General features: G+C 49.5%; 1 protein-coding gene across 6 annotated transcripts in view; it reads left to right on the top strand.

Moving 5' to 3' along the window:
• The window catches only part of LOC120541053 (mediator of RNA polymerase II transcription subunit 13-like), a 154,315-nt gene that overhangs the window by 95,593 nt on the left and 37,263 nt on the right, over positions 1-21,459 (top strand). For 4 of the 6 annotated variants that reach the window (XM_039772319.1, XM_039772322.1, XM_039772318.1 and 1 more), the window contains exons 5-13: positions 4,675-4,820; positions 5,970-6,164; positions 8,182-8,337; positions 14,453-14,606; positions 16,250-16,354; positions 16,819-17,478; positions 19,306-19,528; positions 20,414-20,516; positions 21,018-21,142. In XM_039772319.1, coding sequence (XP_039628253.1) covers positions 4,675-4,820; positions 5,970-6,164; positions 8,182-8,337; positions 14,453-14,606; positions 16,250-16,354; positions 16,819-17,478; positions 19,306-19,528; positions 20,414-20,516; positions 21,018-21,142 — 1,867 coding nt within the window. The remainder of the gene's footprint in view (positions 1-4,674; positions 4,821-5,969; positions 6,165-8,181; positions 8,338-14,452; positions 14,607-16,249; positions 16,355-16,818; positions 17,479-19,305; positions 19,529-20,413; positions 20,517-21,017; positions 21,143-21,459) is intronic. The other 2 variants (XM_039772323.1, XM_039772320.1) reach the window with 1 other exon arrangement.

Raw genomic sequence — 21,459 nt, 5'->3', positions numbered from 1 at the left:
GACTTTAGCACTCCGTTAAGACAAAGCTGGAGCTGCTTGTGTCCTGAGCCTTTTAGACAAATTGACGCCATTCTTGGACACCCATTGGCATAGACTGGTACTTTCATTATTACGTGATAAAGTGTGGACAGTATAATATGAACATCCACTCTCTGCTCGTCTGCTAGTGATGCATTTTCAGGTAAGACGGGTGGGGTGTTTGGGACCACTGATCTCATTCGAGCCATTAAACATTCTGGTGGTCTGCCCTCATTCACGAAGAAGAATGAGAAAAGGAGTTAACCACGTAAACAAATACCAGCTCTAAAGAGTGCCCAAGTTTGAGATCCCCACGGTCAGACAATCAGTGTGGCAGTCACTGGGCTTCAGTTTGATTTATGCTTCCTTCATTAGCCTAAAGGTTATAATGTGGATTGTGATGGCGTCTTTAGGAATTAACAATGCAATGCATTTTATTAGTACACGTGACACACACCTTAGAATGTGACGTCCATGAGTGAGTGACACCCACGAGTCAGTGTGATGCCCATGAGTGAGAGTGACGCTCATGAGTGACCGTGTCGAGAGTGACGCCTCGTTGCAGTGGGAGGTGACCAGGCGAAGAAATGTCACCACTACCCAAAAGCCATTGCTGTCTTTGTCAATCAGCCAAAACTGGGGTCTTTAAACAAAAAAAAAAATGAAAAGTTCAGTTAACCAGGAGGTCTCAAGAGCACAAAGAGAACTCCACACATGAAGGTTTCACTTTCGATGTCGATGATGATGATGATTGTGCTGGTGACATCAAACTGGTGACTTGCAGGGCCACCTTTCTCAGGTACCCAATTTGCGTCACGGCAATGACATCTCAAAATGAACTTCAAATGACTCTTAGCGGGACATAAATGCAAGATTCAAATGCAGGACCCCCAAAAAAAGCCTTTAGTGGGCAGTAACGTGTCTGCAAAGAAACGGTGAGCCACGCAGAACCCTAACACTTAGTTTGTGAAGCCCCCTGGCTTTATAAAACACAGACCAACCGACTCTGAAGGCCGAGAAGTTGCCGCCGTTGGACTGAGGGTCTTGCAGGATTGGTAGGCAAGGCCTCGGTGGATCTCCTAACGCCAGGCCTTGTGCCCTGGCACCTCTGGGGCTGGCATCTGTCTGGAGTATCAGATGCGTAGAGAGGTGGCACATTGGGGGTGTGCGCCTTTAACCACACGGCCTCCCCGGGGATTGCAAATGGATCACCGTGTAAGAAGCAGCTTCTTCTTCAGAGCCCCCTGATTGATTTCGGCATAAAAGCATTAATTGGTCTCCGCATCGGCCCATTAAGCTGCGCTGTGATCTCAGCTAAGTGTAGAAAAATCACAAACGTGCAACACTGAATAATTTACGGCGCCTCGGCCTCTCTTTGTCTCACTCGCTCGGTTAACCCCCTCGCGCCAGGCAGCTCTTCCTGCTCGCTGGAGAATCCCGCTGGGTTTGCCTCACGATGGTCTCTTTTGGCGGCGGTCTGTTTTTAGGGTAGACTCACATGATGCCTTCCTCGCCCAGTTCCGTGTCATGGTGGGGTTGGGGGTTGAGCTGTAGGATGAAGAAGTGGCATCTCTGTCATGGAAGGCACTTCATAGAGGCGCACACTTTGTTAGGTCGAGCCGCTCATAGCCAAGCAACCTGTCGTGATGGGCCGTTAAATAACAGATGGCCGTCCACTGTATAAAATGAGGGGATGGAGACCGGCAGGGGCAGGAGCTCAAATAAAGGAAGACACAAATCGGACTGTCACCTCTTCACCTCCATTTGCTGAACATCAGCCTCATTGCTCTCCTCTGGTCCTTCCCTGCAGCAGCTTTGTCTTCTTTTGTTGTGACACGGAGAGCCAAACTGCACACTCGGTTCTATAGGAGGCGCCACCTTTGTGTTGTTCACGTCAGAGTGGCCCCCCTTGCTATGTTGCTATGAAGGGACAAGAGGCCTCAAAACTGACCCAGATAAGCAGGCCAAAACAGCCTAGAGCTCACCCCGGGCAGCTTGACCCCAAAATCAGCCAGGGTCAGGGAACTGGCCTGTCGAGAGTGTCCCAAAGTGCCTCCCAAGGGAAAGGAGGACTTGACAAACCGTGCACAAAAAAGAATCTGTATAAATTAGAGTATTTATAATCCAGCATATTAAACAAATACTAAACGAGCAGACCCATATTATTAAAAAAAACAATGAAAAAAGAACAAAGACGACAACCAGAAACACTTTACACAGGAGCTGAGGACCCCCAGCTTGATCATGACACCTGCTTTCCTTCAAGAGAAGCCACTTCTCCAAAGCAAAGCGCTTGTGGTGGTCTTCTGCACTCATGCCAGTTTTCTCCACAGAGGCCCCCATAGTTGGCCCAGTACAAGGGAGTAGCAGCAGCCATCAAAGTCTGGCAAAGTTGGCACTTGCATGTCCACCGAATGAGATCTCGGGCGCCACAATAAATGAGAATAGAGTGAGATGCAGAAAACACACAGCGCCCTCCATGCTGGGCTCCTTACTGCTCCTGCCGTGCCCACCCAGGACATAAGTGGCTAGTCACTGGGCCGTCACTTGGGTGTCAGGGATTGAGCCGATGTCAACAGCTGTCTAATGACGGCGTGCTTGCAGAGCGCCTTGGGGAGGTGTGACAGAGCCTGTTATTTCTTTAAACAAATGGGTGGGCGCTCGGTTGCAGAAGGTCCGACTCTCTTCATGAAAGGCAGGGAATTTCAATACACAAGTCGTCACCATTCAGAGATGGCCTTTTTACCCAAAACTCGGAACTGCATGGCCACCTGCCGTTGAGGAAGAAGAAAATGTGAGGTGTAGGACTGCAGGGAAATGGAATTTGAAGTTAAGAGAAGGAAGCGATGGCACGCCGAGGCCTCAGAGTGCTCTCCTGCGTGTCGTCACTTAGGGGGCCTGGCCTGGCAGGAGTTCCAGTGGGCAGCCGGAGGCACTCGTTCAGATTGCTTTAGTGGCAGGGACGCGTTTCTGTGGAGTGGTGACAGGTGACGACACCCTCTGTCCCTCCCCACTTTGCACATGGCAATTTAAAGGTGATGATAGGAAGCTGTCAGGTTCTTTGTGTTGTCTTCATCAGTGAAGCTGCCTAAGATTTGGGTCGCAGAAGTAAAATGGTGCCGTGCCTGCTGCTGTCGGCCCAAGAGACGTCACTCCTGAACAGGCGTTAGGAGGCAGCACCAATAGAGGTAGGGGAGAACCATCAAAGCTCTGGCCCAAAGACAAAGCTGTTTGTTATTCTATTTGTTACTTCAAAGAAACAGTTCAAACTTAACATTTCAAAAGCAACATCCAAAACGTGTTACTAAATACAAGAATGAGCCGAAGAAGAAAAAGAAAAATCGAAAAGCACCCAACCAGAGTGCAAAAACCTGACGCCCTCCACGTCTCCCGACCTGCACTGCTACGCCGAGTCACACCGCTGTCCTGCACACCAGTGCGTGTGTCTCACGCCGGGCCGGGCCAAAGTGCCAGGAGGCGTGGCTTGTGTTTGCAGATCGTGTATCGTGTGATGCGATTGGCCGATCCTAGCAGGGCCTCTGCATGTTGACTGTGAAAGAACACAAGTCTGTGCGTCGAGGGCACAATGGATTACGACTGCAACAGCAGAAGGCACAGAAAGAGCTTTTCATAGATGTGCCCGCGTCGCCGCCAAAGCGCATAGAGTGGCATGCAATAGTATTCTGTCCCCTTGGAAGTCGTCTGAGTTTTCTGCATGACCAACGATGTGTCCATTCTGTATTTCTAATGTGAATGTTTCCAGAGTCCTGTGGTTGTTTCCAGAAACGTTGGCATATCGAGGATCAGAGCAGATCAGGGTTTCAGAGCTGATTTCTTCTTTCAAAAACGAAACAGTGGGTGGCTCAGAACCGTACAAAGCAAGTCAAGTCCGTCCAGATGACTGTTTGAGGCATTAATGGGCAGCCGGATTGAGGGCCTTTGGGGATGGAATTGTGACAGCCCTGCCATACAGCTATGAGGCATCACGTGTACCAACTGTGCCACCTCAGGGTATTTCTGTTTCTGATTATTTTGTGGCAGTTGTGCAAGTTGCAGGGTGGGTATCAGTGTGTTGTCATCCCCTGTGCCAACCCTGCCAACTCTTTCTTTTGACTTGTGATGTGGTATTCAGATGCTGCCCTTGCCTAGTTGCAGTGCCATGTAGCAGATGTCACATTTTTCCAGGTACAGAGACAAATAAAATTCCTATTTGCATGTTCCCGGCAGCATGCAACAGGCTGGCACCTTCCAGTGGCATGATAGAGAGTGCATCAGCAGTTGGCATTAAACTAGCATGTCGTGTCAGTCCTGTATTAGACAATCATGAGATGTTATTTAATGTATAAGTGGCATGAAGGGGCACCAGGTAACAAGTGGTCCAGCCTGGTGAGACACACTTTTTCAAATACACACCGAGGGTTTCAAAGTGAAAGTGAATGAAAGCAGGGAGGGACGAGGGCTTGGCACCCTCGCTTAATCAGCGGTACCAGGGTGCACACGGGACTGAGGCGCTGTGATGCCATGCCGTGACTCTGGACGGTTTTGTCTGACCTGCACACGGCCCCTTGATGGATGCCCCCTGGTGAGGTCGTCTCTTGTGTTATTTAGATTTTTGGGACCCGCTAAAGTTGTGAATGTTTGCCTTGTCTTTTCCAGTGAGCACCTGTCCTGCGCCTTCACCTTCTTCCTCCATGGAGAGAGCAATGTTTGCACGAGCGTGGAGATCGCTCAGCACCAGCCAGTGTACCTCATCAACGAGGAGCACATCACCTTTGCCCAGAATGCCTCTTCCCCCTTCCAAGGTGAGTTGTGGACTGGGTATCATGGGACATTATTTGGGGATCTTTAGGTCTCCTTCAGCTTTGTCAAGGATTCTCTTCTTTCCCTGGATGGACATCGGGTAAGAGATGCTGGGCACTTGATTGTCAGGATCACAGCCCTTGTGTTCTTCCAACGAGAACCTTTGGACAGTGAGAGCTGTCATGTGGCCATTTCAGACCTGTTGGCACAGATGTCTCCAACTGGAGTACCCAACATGAGTTTCAATTTGTTGGCAAAGTAGGTGAGCTTAGGGCAAGGGATGGAGCACCGGAGGCCCACAGAGACATCAATGTAGTCCAAACGAGAAGGAGATTTATTGAAATCGGGTAGGATGACGACTAAAAAAGAGCAAACTGAAAGAGGGGAGCACGACACGTACTTAAGGGGGCCTCACTCGGGCTCCCTGGCCCTGCACGCTGCTCCTTCTCAAGCCCACCCCGACTCTCAAGTCCTGCCATATCCCGGACTTTGTCCTCTCTTGCTGTCCTGTCCTGAAATCTAGATGAGGATAGCAGCTCCTCCTTAAATGGGGCGCAGGACCACATCCGGGGGTCCTGGCTAATTGAATGGGCAGCAGTCTCCTTAAAGGAGTGGCCCACAGGATAAATGACTGACTTCTGTTCGTCCTCTGGGGGGCTGCTTGGTTTTCTTTTTCTTTTCCTGAAAGCCCAGGACAGATTGATATTTCTCATTGCTTTACTTTTTATTCTTATAAATTAGCAGTTCTCGATTTTAAATGGCAAATGAAGGCAAAAGAAGACTGTTAGTAGTAGTGATTGGTGAGTAGTTTAGAAAATGGCTGGAATGAAAAGCTGCAGCCACCGAGTCCGACAGCCCTGCCTCACATGGAATGAGCAGGCAGCTGAATGCAGAAAAGCCTGTGGCCACAGGGGGGCGCACACACTGGCATCGGGTACCACTGGGCTGGACCATTCAAGGGGCGAACTGTGTGAAGTTGGTGAGCGAGACCCAACTGGTGTGCCAGTCCTGCGTGGCTTTCCACAGGTCTCACTGTTCATTCTCATTGTGCAGATTTGGGTGGGCCCAGATCATGCTTGACGTGAGATGTGGTGATCTGAGGCCCTGCAAGACTCCTCGTGCCTGACCTTTCCCTCTTGTCTCGTTCACAGTGATACTAAGCCCCTACGGCTTGAGTGGGACCCTGACGGGCCAAGCGTACAAGATGTCCGACCCCGCCGTCCGTAAGCTAATGGAGGAATGGTGCTACTTCTATCCAATGGTGCTGCAGAAACAAGAAGGCAAGAAGGAGGAGTGCGAGCTTGGCTATGACAGCAGCAGTCATGTCGCTGTTGAAGTCATCGTCGGTGAGTAGGTCCTGTCGTGCCCCTCGCCTTTCCAGGTTGCTGCCAGTTGTTGACGTCACGATAGTTGTACAGCGTCAACGTGCCAGTCTCACAGCGATCAATAAGGTGGCACCGTCTGCGCCCTTCTGGGTAACACAGCAGGGTGTCGGCCCACATAATGCTGTGTGAAGTACGAGTTGAGAGGGGGCCGTGTCTTCAGTGCCGTGCACAAGTTTGCTCTCCATGTTACGAGGGGGGTTGACTGAAGGAGGATCCCCACCAGGGTTAATGGAGAACGAGCAGCGAGTGAAGACTGAAGGACTTGATATCCAAGCAGAGATAAAGAGGCGATGCAAGCCGAGTGCTCGAGTCCTTCAGTTCATCTACAGGGACGCGGACGCAGACTGGGAAGATTCACACATCCAGTAGAGAAAGTGTTGCCATGCAGTTCAGTTCAGTGAGGTCAGGCGACGTACGCCTTCATAAACGACGAATCCGTGTGCGGAAAGACAGCCATTAGCTTACACACCAAGTAAATAAAGGTGATGCCCCCAAATTGTGCTATGCAGTATAATCCTGGGATTCATAGCAAGTGAAGGTGGTCCTATGAAAGAAATGGACACAATTTGTGCAGAATAGTCGGCAGGATACAATCGGTCAGCCAAACTCAGAGCTCAAGACTGCCTTTTAGGGTGCCATACATGGAGCCTGACGGTATGCGGTGGTATGGCCGGTTGGCAAGAGAGGAAAACAAAAACAAACCTGGAGAGGAATAAAGCTCTGGAGGGTCCACAGTCAGTCATGACAGATGTAGTCGGGCGTAGTCACAGTCCTGGAGACCTCAGCCAACCAGCTGGCCGCCATTCTGCTGGACGCGCCTCATCCTTTAATTCCAAGGCTTCCGGTATTTCTGGAAAACAACATGGAAGAAGTGAAGAGGAAAAGGAAAAGGCCGAATTAGCTTAAGCCACCTTGAGGTAAAAGTGCATGATAAGCGCAGATGGTTAGATCGGTTATTTGAAGTATTAAAACATGGGCTGCAATTTCAATGTGTATAATCGAAATATTCTCGATTGGAATGGAACTTTGTCACTTGTCACCGCCGATGGAGGCCAGTAAAGGATCAAACATAACCTCATATTTGTAATCGGTGACCCTGAAATAGTCCAAAACGATGTACCCACAGGCTCCGCTTTGAAATTGGTCACTCGTAACTAGGACTAGGACCACCGGTAAAGAATAATAATCGCGATCAGAAAACGACACTCGTTCTGATTAACTTGTGTGCTTTTTCAGAGTTTTGTTAAAGGCGTAGCTTGGAGCCCTCGTGTCCCATTAGGGGTCGCCTGATGCGGCCCTCACAACTTCAAGTCCTTCTGAACATTTCTGCGGAAAGCGCCTGCCGGCTTACTTTTTATCATAAGGGTGTCATGTCCCAGAACAAATTAGGGTCCCAAAATCGCCTAACAGATGTGTGTTCTTCAGGTTCAGAAAGGGGGGGAACCCCCAAAAAGGTCGACGTCTTGCAGAACTCGACATCCAGACGAGTTGGACGGCATATCACATGGGGCAATGAGTCGGGTGAAGCTGAAGTGATTTTAAAGGAATTTCGAAGAGCAGATTTGATCCCGGCTCTCGATTTGAACTCTAAAAGTGAGACACCTCAGAGAAGGATGAGGAGCGGCTCCCAATTAGTTAACGTGTTACTCGTATCTGTATACATGTGACGGAGAGGCAGTGTGCAGACTGATGGGGGGCTCATCTGCTATAGCCAAGCGCTCGACCTCCCACTCTGCTTTCATTAATGTGGGAGATCTTAAGGACCTGCTCCCATGTGACGTATCGTGACCCCTGACCGCCACTCTTTGCTCTGCCACTCCCCTGCCAAAGCATTTCAGAGGGTGCCGGGCATCCTCGCCTCTCCTTTTCAGATGTCCACCTTGGTCGCCCATTAGTAGATGTCTTCATCGAGCGCCCCCTGGAGCAGTCCATGTGACAAGCTGCTGACTGTGTGCTCTTCTCTGTCCTGTCACTGCAGGTGGCGTGCGGATGGTCTATCCCTCGGCCTTTGTCCTCATCGCTCAGAGTGACATCCCTCAGGCTCAGCCGTTATCTGCACAGGGGGTGATGAGGGAGCCCACCAGCTGCGGCATCCCCCTGACGCCCCCCACGTCTCCCGAGCAGACCTGTACAGGTGAGTGGTGTTTGTTTGTCGTCTGTCGGTGGGGGGGTTAGATTGGCGTGAAGTGATTGGTGGGGCTGTCCAGTGGGTTGTGGGGTCTCTCTTTCTATTTTTAGGCTGGTAATGTGCTGCTCTGCCAGGGTGGTTTGCCATCTTCTGTGAATTGTCTTTTTCATTTCATAATTGACAGAAGGCCCCTAAAGTTGAATGGGATTGTTTAGAAGCAATGAACTTTCCCTTTTCTTAACATTGTCACTGCGAGGGGCTGAATTAGCAGATTGGCGAGCCTTGATGCCGGGCCTGCAGTGGTCTCCTGTTCTCTGCTGCGGCGCTCGTTGAATGTGATGAGCCTCTTGTGACTGCACTGCTTTGTGCTGTGGCACCACCTGTTAGTTTTAGAGCTGCCGTCATGCACTTCACCAAATCCCCCAACAGTCGACACGTCACGAGGGTCTGTCTGGTGCTTGATTCATCTTTTTACTTGAAGTTGAATGGCAGCACAAGAGACACAATTAACCAAGGTTACAAGACGAGAAACAGACATGAGAAAGGTTTGGGGTGCCTGTGTAACGAAAATAAATCGAGGGTCTTTTTACAAAGTCGGCAATAACATCGTTTCAGACGGGACTCCAGTGCCAGCCTAACTCCAACATGACTGACCGTCTGGTCACATGGGATCCAGGCTGGAAGGGGCAGGTCCAGGAGAGTGAACAAAGGGAAGTGACCTCAGCGGTGGAATGGCTGTCAATCATCGGCTCTGTTGAGGGGCAACGAGAGAAGGCGTTGGTGTGCAGCGCCAGCCCCCCGGTTCACCGGAGCCCTTCAGCTGAGCACACGTGACGATGACTTTTTACGTATCCTCGCTGGGGTTGCTTCATCACTAACACACTTTATCAGGGACTTTCATTTATTGTAATTATTTATATTTTGATGGCCTAATTTTGTTCTGATGAACTTTGTAAAAGTCGTTTCGGTCCTCTGGTAACTTTATATGTTTAGGCTGGCGTCAGACCAGGCTAGTTGTACCTTTCTGGTGATGTGTTACTGCCGCCATCTTGCCCAATACGATAGGAAGCGCAGGTCTGGACATTTGGTGTACGCGCTTGGCTGAAGAGGGCTTGTGACTGAGCGCCTTGAAGCCGGACTCCCCCCCTAAATATCGCGATACCTTGGCATCGTGGTGCTTTGGTGGGCCGGGGATAGCCAGATGTTGCCCTGCACCGAGAGCCCTTTGAGACGGAGCTGTAGGGCGGCCGTGGTGGCGTTCTGTGCCCCAACCACCTGATCAGGGCACCGTGCAGTCCATACATTGATGGATTGAAGGCCCAGAGGTCCACAGGACCATCGTCATCATCAAATTCTTTAACGTGAAGCCTGAACCCATGATGACTGATTGAGATCATTCATGTCAGGTAGAATGCCCAGAGGAGGCTGGCCAGGTGGTCTCGTGGCCTTGGAATCCCGGCTGTCAGACTTTATTCTTTGTTATTTAGTATTGCTTGTTCTTATTTTTATATTTTTCTTTTTTATTTCTTCATCTTGTAAGACACTTACATTAAAACATGCGACAGAAATAAATATTATTGTTGTTGTTGAATGACCAACCGTCCCGTTGTGGGGAGTATCTGCTGCTAGGATTAGGATCGTTTGCTGATGACCTGATCTGCCATGTGACCTCGCTGTCACCATGGTGATTCCATAATCATTAACGTTATCAATTTGTGCCAGTGCCAGTGCCAGTGCCAGTCAGCGTTATCCCTTGGTGGGCAGCAGCATCTCATTTTGGGTTGAATAGTTTGCTCATTTTGTAAGTAGGCCCGAGCAGTGGCCTCGTGGGTAACGTCTGCAGGGTAACATTAGATGCCCAGTCTCGCGTGGCACACACCCCGTGTTCTGTTCAGCTCAACTCGCTGCACGCAGGCCTGCCCTGTTCACAGCACCGTCTGTGCCCACTTTATTTTGAGCTCCGCTCGGTTTTATCGTATCGCTAGCAGATTCACCATCTTGAGGAAGTTGATCAGGGACATCTACGGAGTTTAAGGGACGATCAGCCGTCACTCCCTGGCAAATAATTGGTGCCAGTTGTCACCGACGTCCACCCAGTGCTCCCAGATGTTCTGTTTTGTGTGTGATAAAGGACACGGTCACGGTTGGTTAAAGCTCTGAGGGGCGTCCACACACTTCCAGACTTAGCGTATTAGAGCGTATTTGTCATTTTGTGGCGCCGCCATCATACACGTTAATGCTTGGTGTTCCGTTTTTTGCTATTATCAGGAAGAAGGCACATTCGTTTTGCAGCTGACGAGACCAAACTTTTGCGGCAGAGTGTTACCCTGACATCTAATGTCGCCGCTGCTTTTTGGTGCTTTTTCCGAGCTTCCTTGCATTACTTGGCAGGTTAGGCGGCATAAGCTTCCTAATCACTGCGTTCTTCTTCCTCCAGCTCAGCGATGAGAGAGCAGTGTGTAACCTCCATAAAGCAGCTAAAGGCCGATCCCAGCTCAACGGGGATCTGTAAAAAGAAAGACAACATTATTATTATGATGTGCTTACTGGGCACTCACGCCAAGGGGTGTGAAGTAGGAGGAGGCCGCCAGGCAGTAGCGCCACGTTTACTGCTGCAAGTTCTTGTATAATTCACTCCAGCATACCAGCCTACCAGGTGAGCAGAGGCCAAACGTGGAGCACGACATCGGCAGCGGGACACACGATCAGCCCGCGTAATAAACTCGCTAACTCAATGACTGTAATTGGGCTCCTCCAGCTCAGGCATCTCAGTCTGAAAAATCCATAAGTTAACAAGCGGACTCGGCGAATCGATTTCAAAAGTCAACGAGCTTCCCGTGAGCAGCGACAGTCGCAAAGCTAGTGTGAGGGGCGGGCGGGCAGGCGGGTGGGCAGGCAGGCCACTGCTTTGGCTCCGAGTCGGTACGGGACACGTCGACAGCCTTTGTACGCCATCACTAGTTCAACTTGACACTCCTGAGCGGGACACGCACTCCGGCTCTGCTTTTCCATTGGCGGCTGGCATCGCTTCGCATCGTCCAACTGGAACAAAGGGAATGTGTTCATCTAGAAAGAGCCGTCGCTGTTCCCTCGTTGGTGACACTCAATACCCCAAAATGACAAAGCGAAAGCAAACAGGACTTGACAAACCGTCACAAATGGATGAAAAGTAAAAAAGTGAAAGGATTTAATTTACTTTAGTTATAAATGCGGCGGCATGGTGGCACAGTGGGTAGCGCTGCTGCCTCGCAGTAAGGAGACTGGCGAGATGATATTACATAATATACTGATCAAAAAAATGAAAGGAAGGAAGGAAGACTTTGTAATGAGAGTGTAGCATCGAGTCAGTGACACTTGTGGGCTGTTGATCTGCTCAGTGAAGTAGCAGAAGGGCTCGTTCATCAGCTTCAGCTGCTTTGGTGCACTAGAGGGGCACAATGAGATGACCCCCAAAACAGGAATGAATGGCTTAACAAGTGGAGGGAGGCCACAGACATTTTTGTGTCACTACTGGTAGCATGAGGCCATACCTGGACCCTACAGAGCTGGCACAAGTAGTCCAACTTCTCCTGGATGGCAGGCACATCAATACGTGGCATTGCCAGAAGGTTTGCTGTGTCTCCCAGCACAGTGTCAAAGGCATGGAGGAGATTCCAGGAGACAGACAGACAGGCAGTTCCTCTAGGAGAGCTGGACAGAGCCCCTTGTAGAAGATCCTTAACCCATCAGCAGGACTGACCAGTATGTGCTCCTTTGGGCAAAGGGGAACACTGGCAGAGCCTACAAAATGGCCTCCATCAGTCAGGCAGGCAGGCAGGAAGGCTACTGCTGTGAATGTCTCCTTCTGACCAAACAATCATAAACAGACTTCACGAGGGTGGCCTGAGGGCCCGAAGTCCTCTAGTGGGCCCTGTGCTCACTGCTCAGCACCATGGAGCTCAACTTGCATTTTCCATAGGATACCAGAATTGGCAGGTCCACCACTGGCACCCTATGCTTTTCACAGATGAGAGCAGGTTCACACTGAGCACATGTGACAGAAAGAGTCTGGAGAAGCTGTGGAGAATGTTATGCTGCCTGTAACATTGTTCAGCATGACCAGTTTGGTGGTGGGTCAGTGATGGTCTGGGGAGGCATATCAATGGACGCAAACACCTCTACAGGCTAGACAATGGCATCTTGACTGCATTAGGTATCGGGATGAAATCCATGGACACACTGTCAGATCCTATGCTGGCACAATGGGTCCTGGTGCACGACAATGCCCGCCTGGCCTCATGTGGCGAGAGGATACTATTGACTGGCCCCAAACTCACTCTCCTGACACCTCGGGGTGGGACATTATGTTTAGGTCCATCTGACGCCACAGACTGTCCAAGAGCTCAGTGATGCCCTGGTCCAGATTTGGGAGGAGATTCCCCAGGACACCATCCATCATCCCATTAGGAAGTCGTCAGACGGCATGGCCATACAAACTACTGAGTACGATTTAGAGTTGCTGCCATGACATTTTGTCCAAGTTGGCTCGCCTGCCTGCCACATCCTTTTTACACTTTGATTTTCGGGGTGTCTTTGTATTCAGCCCTCTCTCTGTTGGTTGATCCTTTCATTTCTATCCTTTCGTTCCTTACACATCACCCGATCAGTCCGTAGCAGTATTGATAGCCAGCCGGATTTTTTTCCCATTGAGATCTGATGTGTTTTCAAAGTGTTTCTTTTATTTTATTGAGCAGTTTATATCTTCTTTGCAGAACGGCCAGCTTGCGGCAATACGTCTTCACCGTGAACACCAAGGCTACTCCTTCGTAAGAGGACTTAGCGACTCCACTCACTGGAAGAGCCAAGACGGGGCGATCCGCTGCGTCTCTCACCCGTATGCTCCGATATCACACTCACTCGATTCTCTCTCCGTCATTGTTGTGTGTGCATTAATCGGAATCGCATAACCATTGATTACGGCAAAATTTGTTACATAATTGCATCGGTTTTGATGGATTATTGTAGTGTGAACGGAACCCGGGCACAGACAGGCAGACATGTTGTTTTCCACCACCGCACGTTTATTTACAATACTATTTACAATAAAGTTCAGTGCACACAAACCCCAAGTCCCCAAAATCCAGGCCTCTCAGACATGATATGCTCCAGCTGTTCCCCGGCAAACACCCGCCGACATGCCCCCGTGTGGCGGAAGTGCCAGCTTCTCTTCTCCCCCCCCCAGCACTTCCTGGTGTGGCGGAAGTGCTGAGGTCCAGGGTTCCCAAGGCATTGGGGCGCCCCCTGGTGGTGACCACGGGCCCCTACAGGGCTGGGCTTCCAATCCCTCAACCCGTGGCCTCCAAAGCAACCAGGGTGGCGGCCCCCACGTGATCCAAGGTGGGCGCATGCCCTCTTCCGGTCCCTCAAGGTGTCCCGGCCGGTTCGTCGCCCCGGCATCCCTGACAGTAGGTTTAAAATCAGTTGCAAGGTTTGAGCTGGACGGACGGACGGATGGACGGAAGAGTCAAGTCCAATACAAGCGTTTAAGACTGAAGTACCCCATTGACACGCGTATTCACACCCTTGGCTACGACACTTGACATTTAGCTCAGGTGTGTCCCATTCTCTTGTGGAACTTGGAGAAAGTTCCAGAAGGACAACCATCATGGCTTATCTACCAGGACATCCAGGTGCTGGGGGGCACTGGGAGCACATGGCCAGATGTCTTGTGCATTATGTGACATGAATAATTAGAATTAGCAGATATCCTGTATGAGCAGGGTCTTCTAAAGTTGCCACCATAACATGTACGGTTTTTACTTAATTGGATGTCTGAATTCGTACCGGGACAGATGCAGGGTGGGATTGTGCTTGCTTTCCTCATGTTGGTCTCGGAGATTCTGTTTAGGAAATATTCAAACACAGCAGGATGTCGTGGTCCTTTATCGTCTGGGTTTGGTCTCAAGTGCAAAAAGGAAAAGAAACACACCTTGAACCTGAAACCTCAAGTCCACAATCTAAGGGGCTTGTGGTGCCTCTGAGGTGCTCCAGCTCTACATGGCTTCATCAGATCGGATTGGTTCTTTGGGCTGCTTGATAAGCTCATTCCTCCTTAACATGTCGATGTCTCCCTCGTTCGCAGGTGAAAGTGGGATCCAGACTGTCCTCAATGGTCTTCCACCTCAAGAGGGAATCGTTGGGAACACATACAGCCCGAAGCACACCGGGAAGACGCTGACCAATCAGGCGGTCCAGCATGTGTGGAAGGAGTGTTACATGAACACGTGTCAGTACAAGTGAGTATGGCCACGGCCCGCCCTGCATTCCAGGGAAGGCAATACACAGAAGGGCACATCCCACCCTTTCGGAGGGGAGAACAAAACGATCCCGAGGTTTGACGAGATGGAGGCGTCCCGAGTCTTGGATTCTAATCACAGCCCATTTTAAGTCAACTGAGGTCTGTTCTGCCCCTCCTTTATCGTAGGTGGGTTAGGAATCTTTCATTTCGATTCGTTACAAGGTGGGGTGGTGGCTCAGAGCTGGCTGAGGATCTGCGCTGGTAGCTGATTAGGCTGCTGGTTCAAATCCCAGAAGGGGTCCTATCTACTCTGTTGGTCCCTTGAGCAGGGCCCTTAACCCAAACATCGCTCCAGAGGTCCTCTGACCCCCCAAAGGTCATGTGAAAGGATCATTTCACCTCAAGGATTAAAAAAGTGTATCAAATCAAATAACAAAAAAATCAAAATGTGTACATGATAAGGCAGCAGCAGCAGGTCACGTAAGTGACAATAATCCAGTTAGGACATTCAGTGGTGAACTTCAGGAATCCAGAACTCTGTGAAAGAGAAGCAATAAGTTAAGTCCCAAAGCATGCGACCCAAAGAGGAACTGTAGGTGCCGGATGGCAATGTTTGTGTCGCGGCTCAGGACCAACATGTGCACTGTATGGCCAAAGGTGTGTGGGCACCTGAGCCTGGTGGACATCCCATCCAAAAACCACGGGCATTAACATGGCACCATAACGGGCTCCGCTCTTCTTTGCACAAGATTGTGGAGTGTGTGCCCATTTGGCCCTTAGTGAAGTCAAGTGCTGAATTTGAACGAGAAGACCCGGCTCACCACTTCATCCCAGAGGTGTTTGCTAAAGCGGAGGTCAGGTGTCTGTGCAGCTCCTCCATGTCTTCATTGACCTGGTTTTGTGTACCAGCTGCCATTGTTTGCTGGAGCCTTAACAGGAGCCATCACTGGGACCAGTGAGCCAAGCCCAAACCCTGCCATTCTCCCTCCGTCACCAAACTTTACTGCGTGTTCCAGAAGGTAGGGTTCTCCTGGCATCTGCCAAACCCAGCCTGGTCCATCAGACTGGCAGCTAGTGAAGCGTGACTCATCACCCCAGAGAGCCTGTGTCCGCTGCTCCAGAGACTTGGCATTGTGAATAGTGACCCACTTCATGAAGCTCTTGATGCACAGAACAGGCCTGGCACTGTTGAGAGAGATGCCACACAGGAGAAGGCCAGTGGTTTGCGTGGCTGAGCTCCCGTTTCACAATAATGCCACTTTCAGTTGACCAGGGCTGATCTAGCAGAGCAGAAATTTCACACACTGACTTGGGGCAAAGGTGGCATCCATCGTATGACACGTGTGGAGTCTGTTCCACTGCCAGTGTTTGTCAGTGGTGATGGTGTGGCCGTGTTAACCATGAAGCACCTGACCTCAGTCGTTCAAGGGGTGCCCACACGTTTGGCCCTACGACGCAGAGCTCTGAGCTGAATCCGCTCGTATTTCACCCAGTTTTAGAAGAAACTCTTAACTGAAGAGTCCCATTGCCAAGGATAGGGACACTTCCTCTTAAGACCTCCAGGTATGGCTGACGACTTTGCGGACTTCCAGCTGGTATCTTCTGATGTTTGTGAAAGTTTCTTCTGTTTCCTTTTCCTAGGGTGACTGTATCTGGTGACATGAACCCCGATGAGGTTGTGTCAAATGGAGCGCCAGAGTGGAGCTTCATGAGTCCTGCGGGACGTGTGTCTTGCTGCTGCTCCAGGTAAATACCACGTGTGACTGCCAGCTGTGACTGGATATCTCAAGATGACCGCCCAGTTGCTGTAACATAAATGACTTTAGTGGTCACGAAGGAAACGCATTTGTGAGACCTGAGCCTCTGAATGGCATATCAGCAGTGTCGCTTACTTTACTACAAAGGGGGCTGCGTAGTTACGGCATGTCTTGTGTCTAGAGCTACATCTGGGGGGGACACACAGGTTATCCTTTGTCAGGCAGAGGCACCAAGGGTCTGGGTTAGGGTCTTTAAGGTTCACCCTGTAGTCCCAGACCTTTAGGCCCAGCACCTGGTGACGGGGCTTTAACAGGTTCCATTATCTGCTGCAGGCCTGAAAGCCCCCTGTTGTACTGTAGTTGACGTCCCTAATCTTGGTTAACCCTTCACCTTACATCAAATGAGTATTACAGAATGATCTTATGTTAACTTATTTTATTGTTATCTCTCAGGCAAAAGTTACAGAAGCAGCGACAACCGCCTGCAGTCAGTCGGACTTCATCCAACCCTCCTCTGGGCTCCAACCCAGCGCCCCCAGCCACAGCACCTCTACCACCGCCCGCTCCGTCCAAGCACAAGGTGTTAGACAAGGTTGACAAGCTCGAGAAGCAGCCCAAGAGACTGCTCATGACCCCTTTCCATCACAGAGCCTCTGTGTGTGAAGACTTTAGCCTGGACCAGGACCCTGCTTCGGCGGGCACTCAGAAGCTGGCCATTACCACAGTGGACCCCCCAATGGAAGTGTTGCCAGGCCGAAAATATCCAAAACAGCTGCAAGCTCCAGGCAAAGCTCCAGATTCCCCCATGCACTCCCCCGTCTCCCCCCTTCCACCCACTCTCAGCCCACATCCCCGAAGTCAAGACACCGAGGGGCTCGAGACAGCAGTAAGTCTGCCAGTGTACCATGAACTGCCACCCGGGCCCAAGCCGCCTGAACCAAGTGATACCACGTTATATGCCGCCCCCTTAGCTACTGGCAAAGAGGGCACAGGCTGGTGGCGAGACTTTGTGGTCCCCATGGCGGAAGGTACGGAATTCAGGCCACCAGAGCTGCACGCAGACAGGGCCGAGGTGAAGGTGGAGGCTGCTACAGAAGGCATTGCACTAAAGAGGTAAGTGACGGCTCTTTGCTCGAGCACACCAGGGGGAATGAGGGGTCTCAGGGAGGATACGGGGTCTACACAAGCTCTATCTATCTATCTATCTATCTATCTATCTATCTATCTATCTATCTATCTATCATATAGTGCCTTATCTATCTATCTATCTATCTATCTATCTATCTATCTATCTATCTATCTATCTATCTATCTATCATAGCACCTTTCATTTTTATTTATCTAAGGTTTAAGGATATGAAATTTGCCTTTTCAGCTACATCCAAAACGGGCATAGAGCCATGTGAGCTGTTACACCAGAATTCTGAAGTGTTTACCTCATTTGACCAATAATTCATTTGTAACTACGTGTTAACAGTTGAGGCAGATACACAATACACATGTAAAACTCTACGCCCGTAAAATGTTTATAACCTCCGGTGTTTCTTATTAAATAGCCATTTGGCACAGGAAGAAAATTTCAGGATTGCTTTGTGTGGACATTTAAAATACCCGTCCTCCCTGATTTAGTCGAGGAGCTTTCAGCATGGAATGGCATATAACCCAAATCATGCACATCAGTGCCAATTAGTTTGACTGCATGTTTGGTAACCTGCTGGGGCTTTTTAAAATTTGGATTTGTCAGACAACTAAACCAGGCAGTGAAGCTGAAAGTGATGACAAACTGTGATGAAAGGACAGCATGAGGCCTCAGTCCAGCTAAAATATTCGGAGAAAAAGATTTAATTGCACTCATTTATTGTATGGTGCCTCTCGTATCTATCTATCTATCTATCTATCTATCTATCTATCTATCTATCTATCTATCTGTCTATCTATCTATCTATCAATCATATAGTGCCTTTCCTATCTATCTATCTATCTATCTATCTATCTAACCCTGCCAACTACGCTACCTGTTTATCTAATCCTGCCAACTACGCTATCTATCTGTGTATCTATCTAATCCTACCAACTACGCTATCTTTCTATCTAATCCTGCCAGCTATGCTATCTGTCTATCTATCTATCTATCTATCTATCTATCTATCTATCTATCTAATCCTGCCAACTACGCTACCTTTCTATGTAGCTATCTAGTCTTGCCAGCTACACTATCTTATCTATCTAATCCTGCCACCTACACTATTTTATCTATCTAGCTATCTAATCCTACCAGCTACGCTATATTTCTATCTAATCCTGCCAACTATGCTACCTATCTATCTATCTATCTATCTATCTATCTATCTATCTATCTATCTATCTATCTATCTACAGTATCTATCTATCTATCTATCTATCTAGTCTTGCCAGCTACACTATCTATCTATCTAATCCTGCCAGCTACGCCATCTATCTCTCTCTCTCTCTCTCTCTCTCTCTCCTCTCTCTCTCTCTCTCTCTCTGGTTATACCACACTAAATACCAGTGGATTGAATCTGACGTTTTTTTTTTTTACACAGTGTAATCGCAAAGTGAAAGCAGATCACAGCACAATGTTCTAAATTAGCAACAAATATAAAACACAAAATAACTGGTCTCAAGAACCTCTTTTTAAGTGGAATTGCTTATGTAATCAGTGACGTTGTGTTTATATTTGTCATTACTTTAGACCACTTTCCAGAGATCTGTTTTCACCTTCCCATTAAGGGGTCCTTCTCGGTCAATAAGGTCAAATGAAAAGCACTGTGACTGAGTGTTGAGTAACCATAAACGATGGACTCTTTATAGGCTCCTTGTATCTTATGACGTCTGTCTGTCTTGGAGCGCCTCTTCATTTGTCGTAAACGTGGTAACTTTGCCCTCGCTGTGCTCCTTTGACGACTTCTCTCCCCTCAGGCTCTTTGCTCAGCCTTACAAGCGGTTCAAGGTGTCGGAGGACCGCGTACGAGAACACGTGCAGTCTCTCGGCTACTTGGACCACACCAGCGTAGAAGGCCGAGTGGACATCTGTGACCCTGGCGACCCGTACACCTTTGTGGATGAGGACATCGAGTACAGGTTCACCAACAAGAGAGGGAAGGGGCCGTGTCAAGACAGAGACCCCAGCAAGAAGGGAAAGGTGATGACCCACCCAGTCCTTGCTTTTCTTCTGTTGTCATTCCTTGATAGCTTTTAGTGTCATTTAAGTTAAAGCAGTTGGTGGGTGGCAGGTGGCAGCGTCTGAAGTTTCAGCGTGGCGACGAGGCGAGTGCCCTGAGAGCAGAACACAGGCCTCCATGCCTCTGATTGCTGTCCCTTATTGTCAGCCGTGTTTTAAAGGCCCATTCAGGTACCCCACATGTGATCTTTGGTTTTGCCATCGCACCAGTGTGGGGTGAGTCTGCTCTACATTAAAACCGCACTAATGCCAGTGCTGCTAGCAATGATGTCAAAATTCCAGGCAAGGACAGCGATTAAAAAATGGCAGCAAAGAGTGCCAGGGGGTTTTTCAAAATATTAAAAGAAGTGCACTTTAATGATGTCCTGTGTTGGCACAGTGCTGGCAGCACAACTGAGCATGTTATCTCCAGACACACCATGGCATTTGTGAGTGGTGCACCCAACTGTTGTACTATACTAGTGAAGTGTTTACAATGGACATTGTCCTTTTGGCCCCTACTTGGCATCGGCGGTGCCTTCAGTAATTAATAATTAAGGTGGGCTGTTAAACCATTGAAGAGACCAAACCAAATTGGTGACAACAAGTTGAAACCGTGATGTCGTGGAGTAGCGGCACACACTAGAGAGTGGGCAGACAACACAGAAAAGACACAGTGTGAGTAAAGCTTGGGCACAAGCAGGCACGAGGCCTAGCCGAGGGTAACGTTATTAGTGAGCAGACTCTGTTGAAGGCTAAAGTGGCATCATCTAGTTGCCAGTGACTGTGCGCTGTTGGGGCGCCAAATAGTGCAGGGCACGAAAATTTCACCAAAACCTCTTTGAAATTTGTGCTGCTTTCCTACAGGCTGAAGACGGCTTTAATTCCAGGGAGGCAACGCCAAGCAACTCTACCCCAGTGCCTGATGGGAAGGATGCCATGTCCATTTTCAGTCCTGCTCCTAAATCAGGTAGGCTCTGCCAGTGACACCAAGGGGCGGCTCTTTTGAGAGGTGCGGGTCTGCCAGTTGAGTGGTCAGGCCTGTCGGGGTACCAGTGCTTTTGCTGGTTCATTCAGCTGACTTGGTTTCTTATGTATGATACCATTTACCAAGTCTGCAGTTTCACTGTGGCAGAGTAAGCTGCAATGAATATCATGATGGAGTGAAGGCTTTTAAGTGCCATGCTGCAGACGGGTAAGACTTTGGGTCTGCCCCACGTCACTGGATGACTCCCGGACCTGCCCAATGTCCATTATCAGTGTGCGTTTTGATGCATTCAGGCACAGATGCGATGTCAAGGTCTGCCACCCATGGTGCGCGGCACATCGCCCCCTTTAGGTGCTCCTTGGAATGTTCTGGTCATCTCTGTGTGCCTTTATGAGTTATGCCAGCGATGTTGTTGGAGTCAGACTGTGGTAGCTGAAGGCCTCCTCGGTCTTTGTCACTAACGGTCCCACTTTGTCCTTTCAGAAGACTCGCGGCAGGACAGCGCTTCAGCCAAAGCAAACCCCAGCCTGACAAGGGAGACGGACCTCGTGGTCCTCATATCAGACCTGGAGAATATATTTGACAACTCGGACGAGGATGAGCTGGGGGTAAGTTGCTTCCTAAGACGGATCGAGCCCACCCGACAAGCTGCCCTGTCCCACTGTCAAGTCGCGCTCCTTGAGCCTGGCTGGGGTTAGAGTAACGCACAGCAAACTCGCTCCTTCATCACAGCCTGCTGGCTGGGCCCATTTGATTTGAGTTTGTTAACATTTCTCGTGATCGCCACGTGGTCTCATTCCATCTTGGCTTCTTGCAGTAAAACGTCACTCAGAAGGTGCTCAGGCCTCTGGGATTTGCTGAAGGATAATGTAAAAAGAATAATAATATTAATGATAAAGTTATCCCCGTTAGGCCATGTCATGGC

The sequence above is a fragment of the Polypterus senegalus genome, chromosome 12 (assembly GCF_016835505.1).
Source record: "Polypterus senegalus isolate Bchr_013 chromosome 12, ASM1683550v1, whole genome shotgun sequence".
In the NCBI taxonomy this organism is placed as follows: domain Eukaryota; kingdom Metazoa; phylum Chordata; class Cladistia; order Polypteriformes; family Polypteridae; genus Polypterus; species Polypterus senegalus.
Note: the sequence above shows the minus strand (reverse complement) of the source record. Positions and strands in the feature narration are given on the sequence as shown.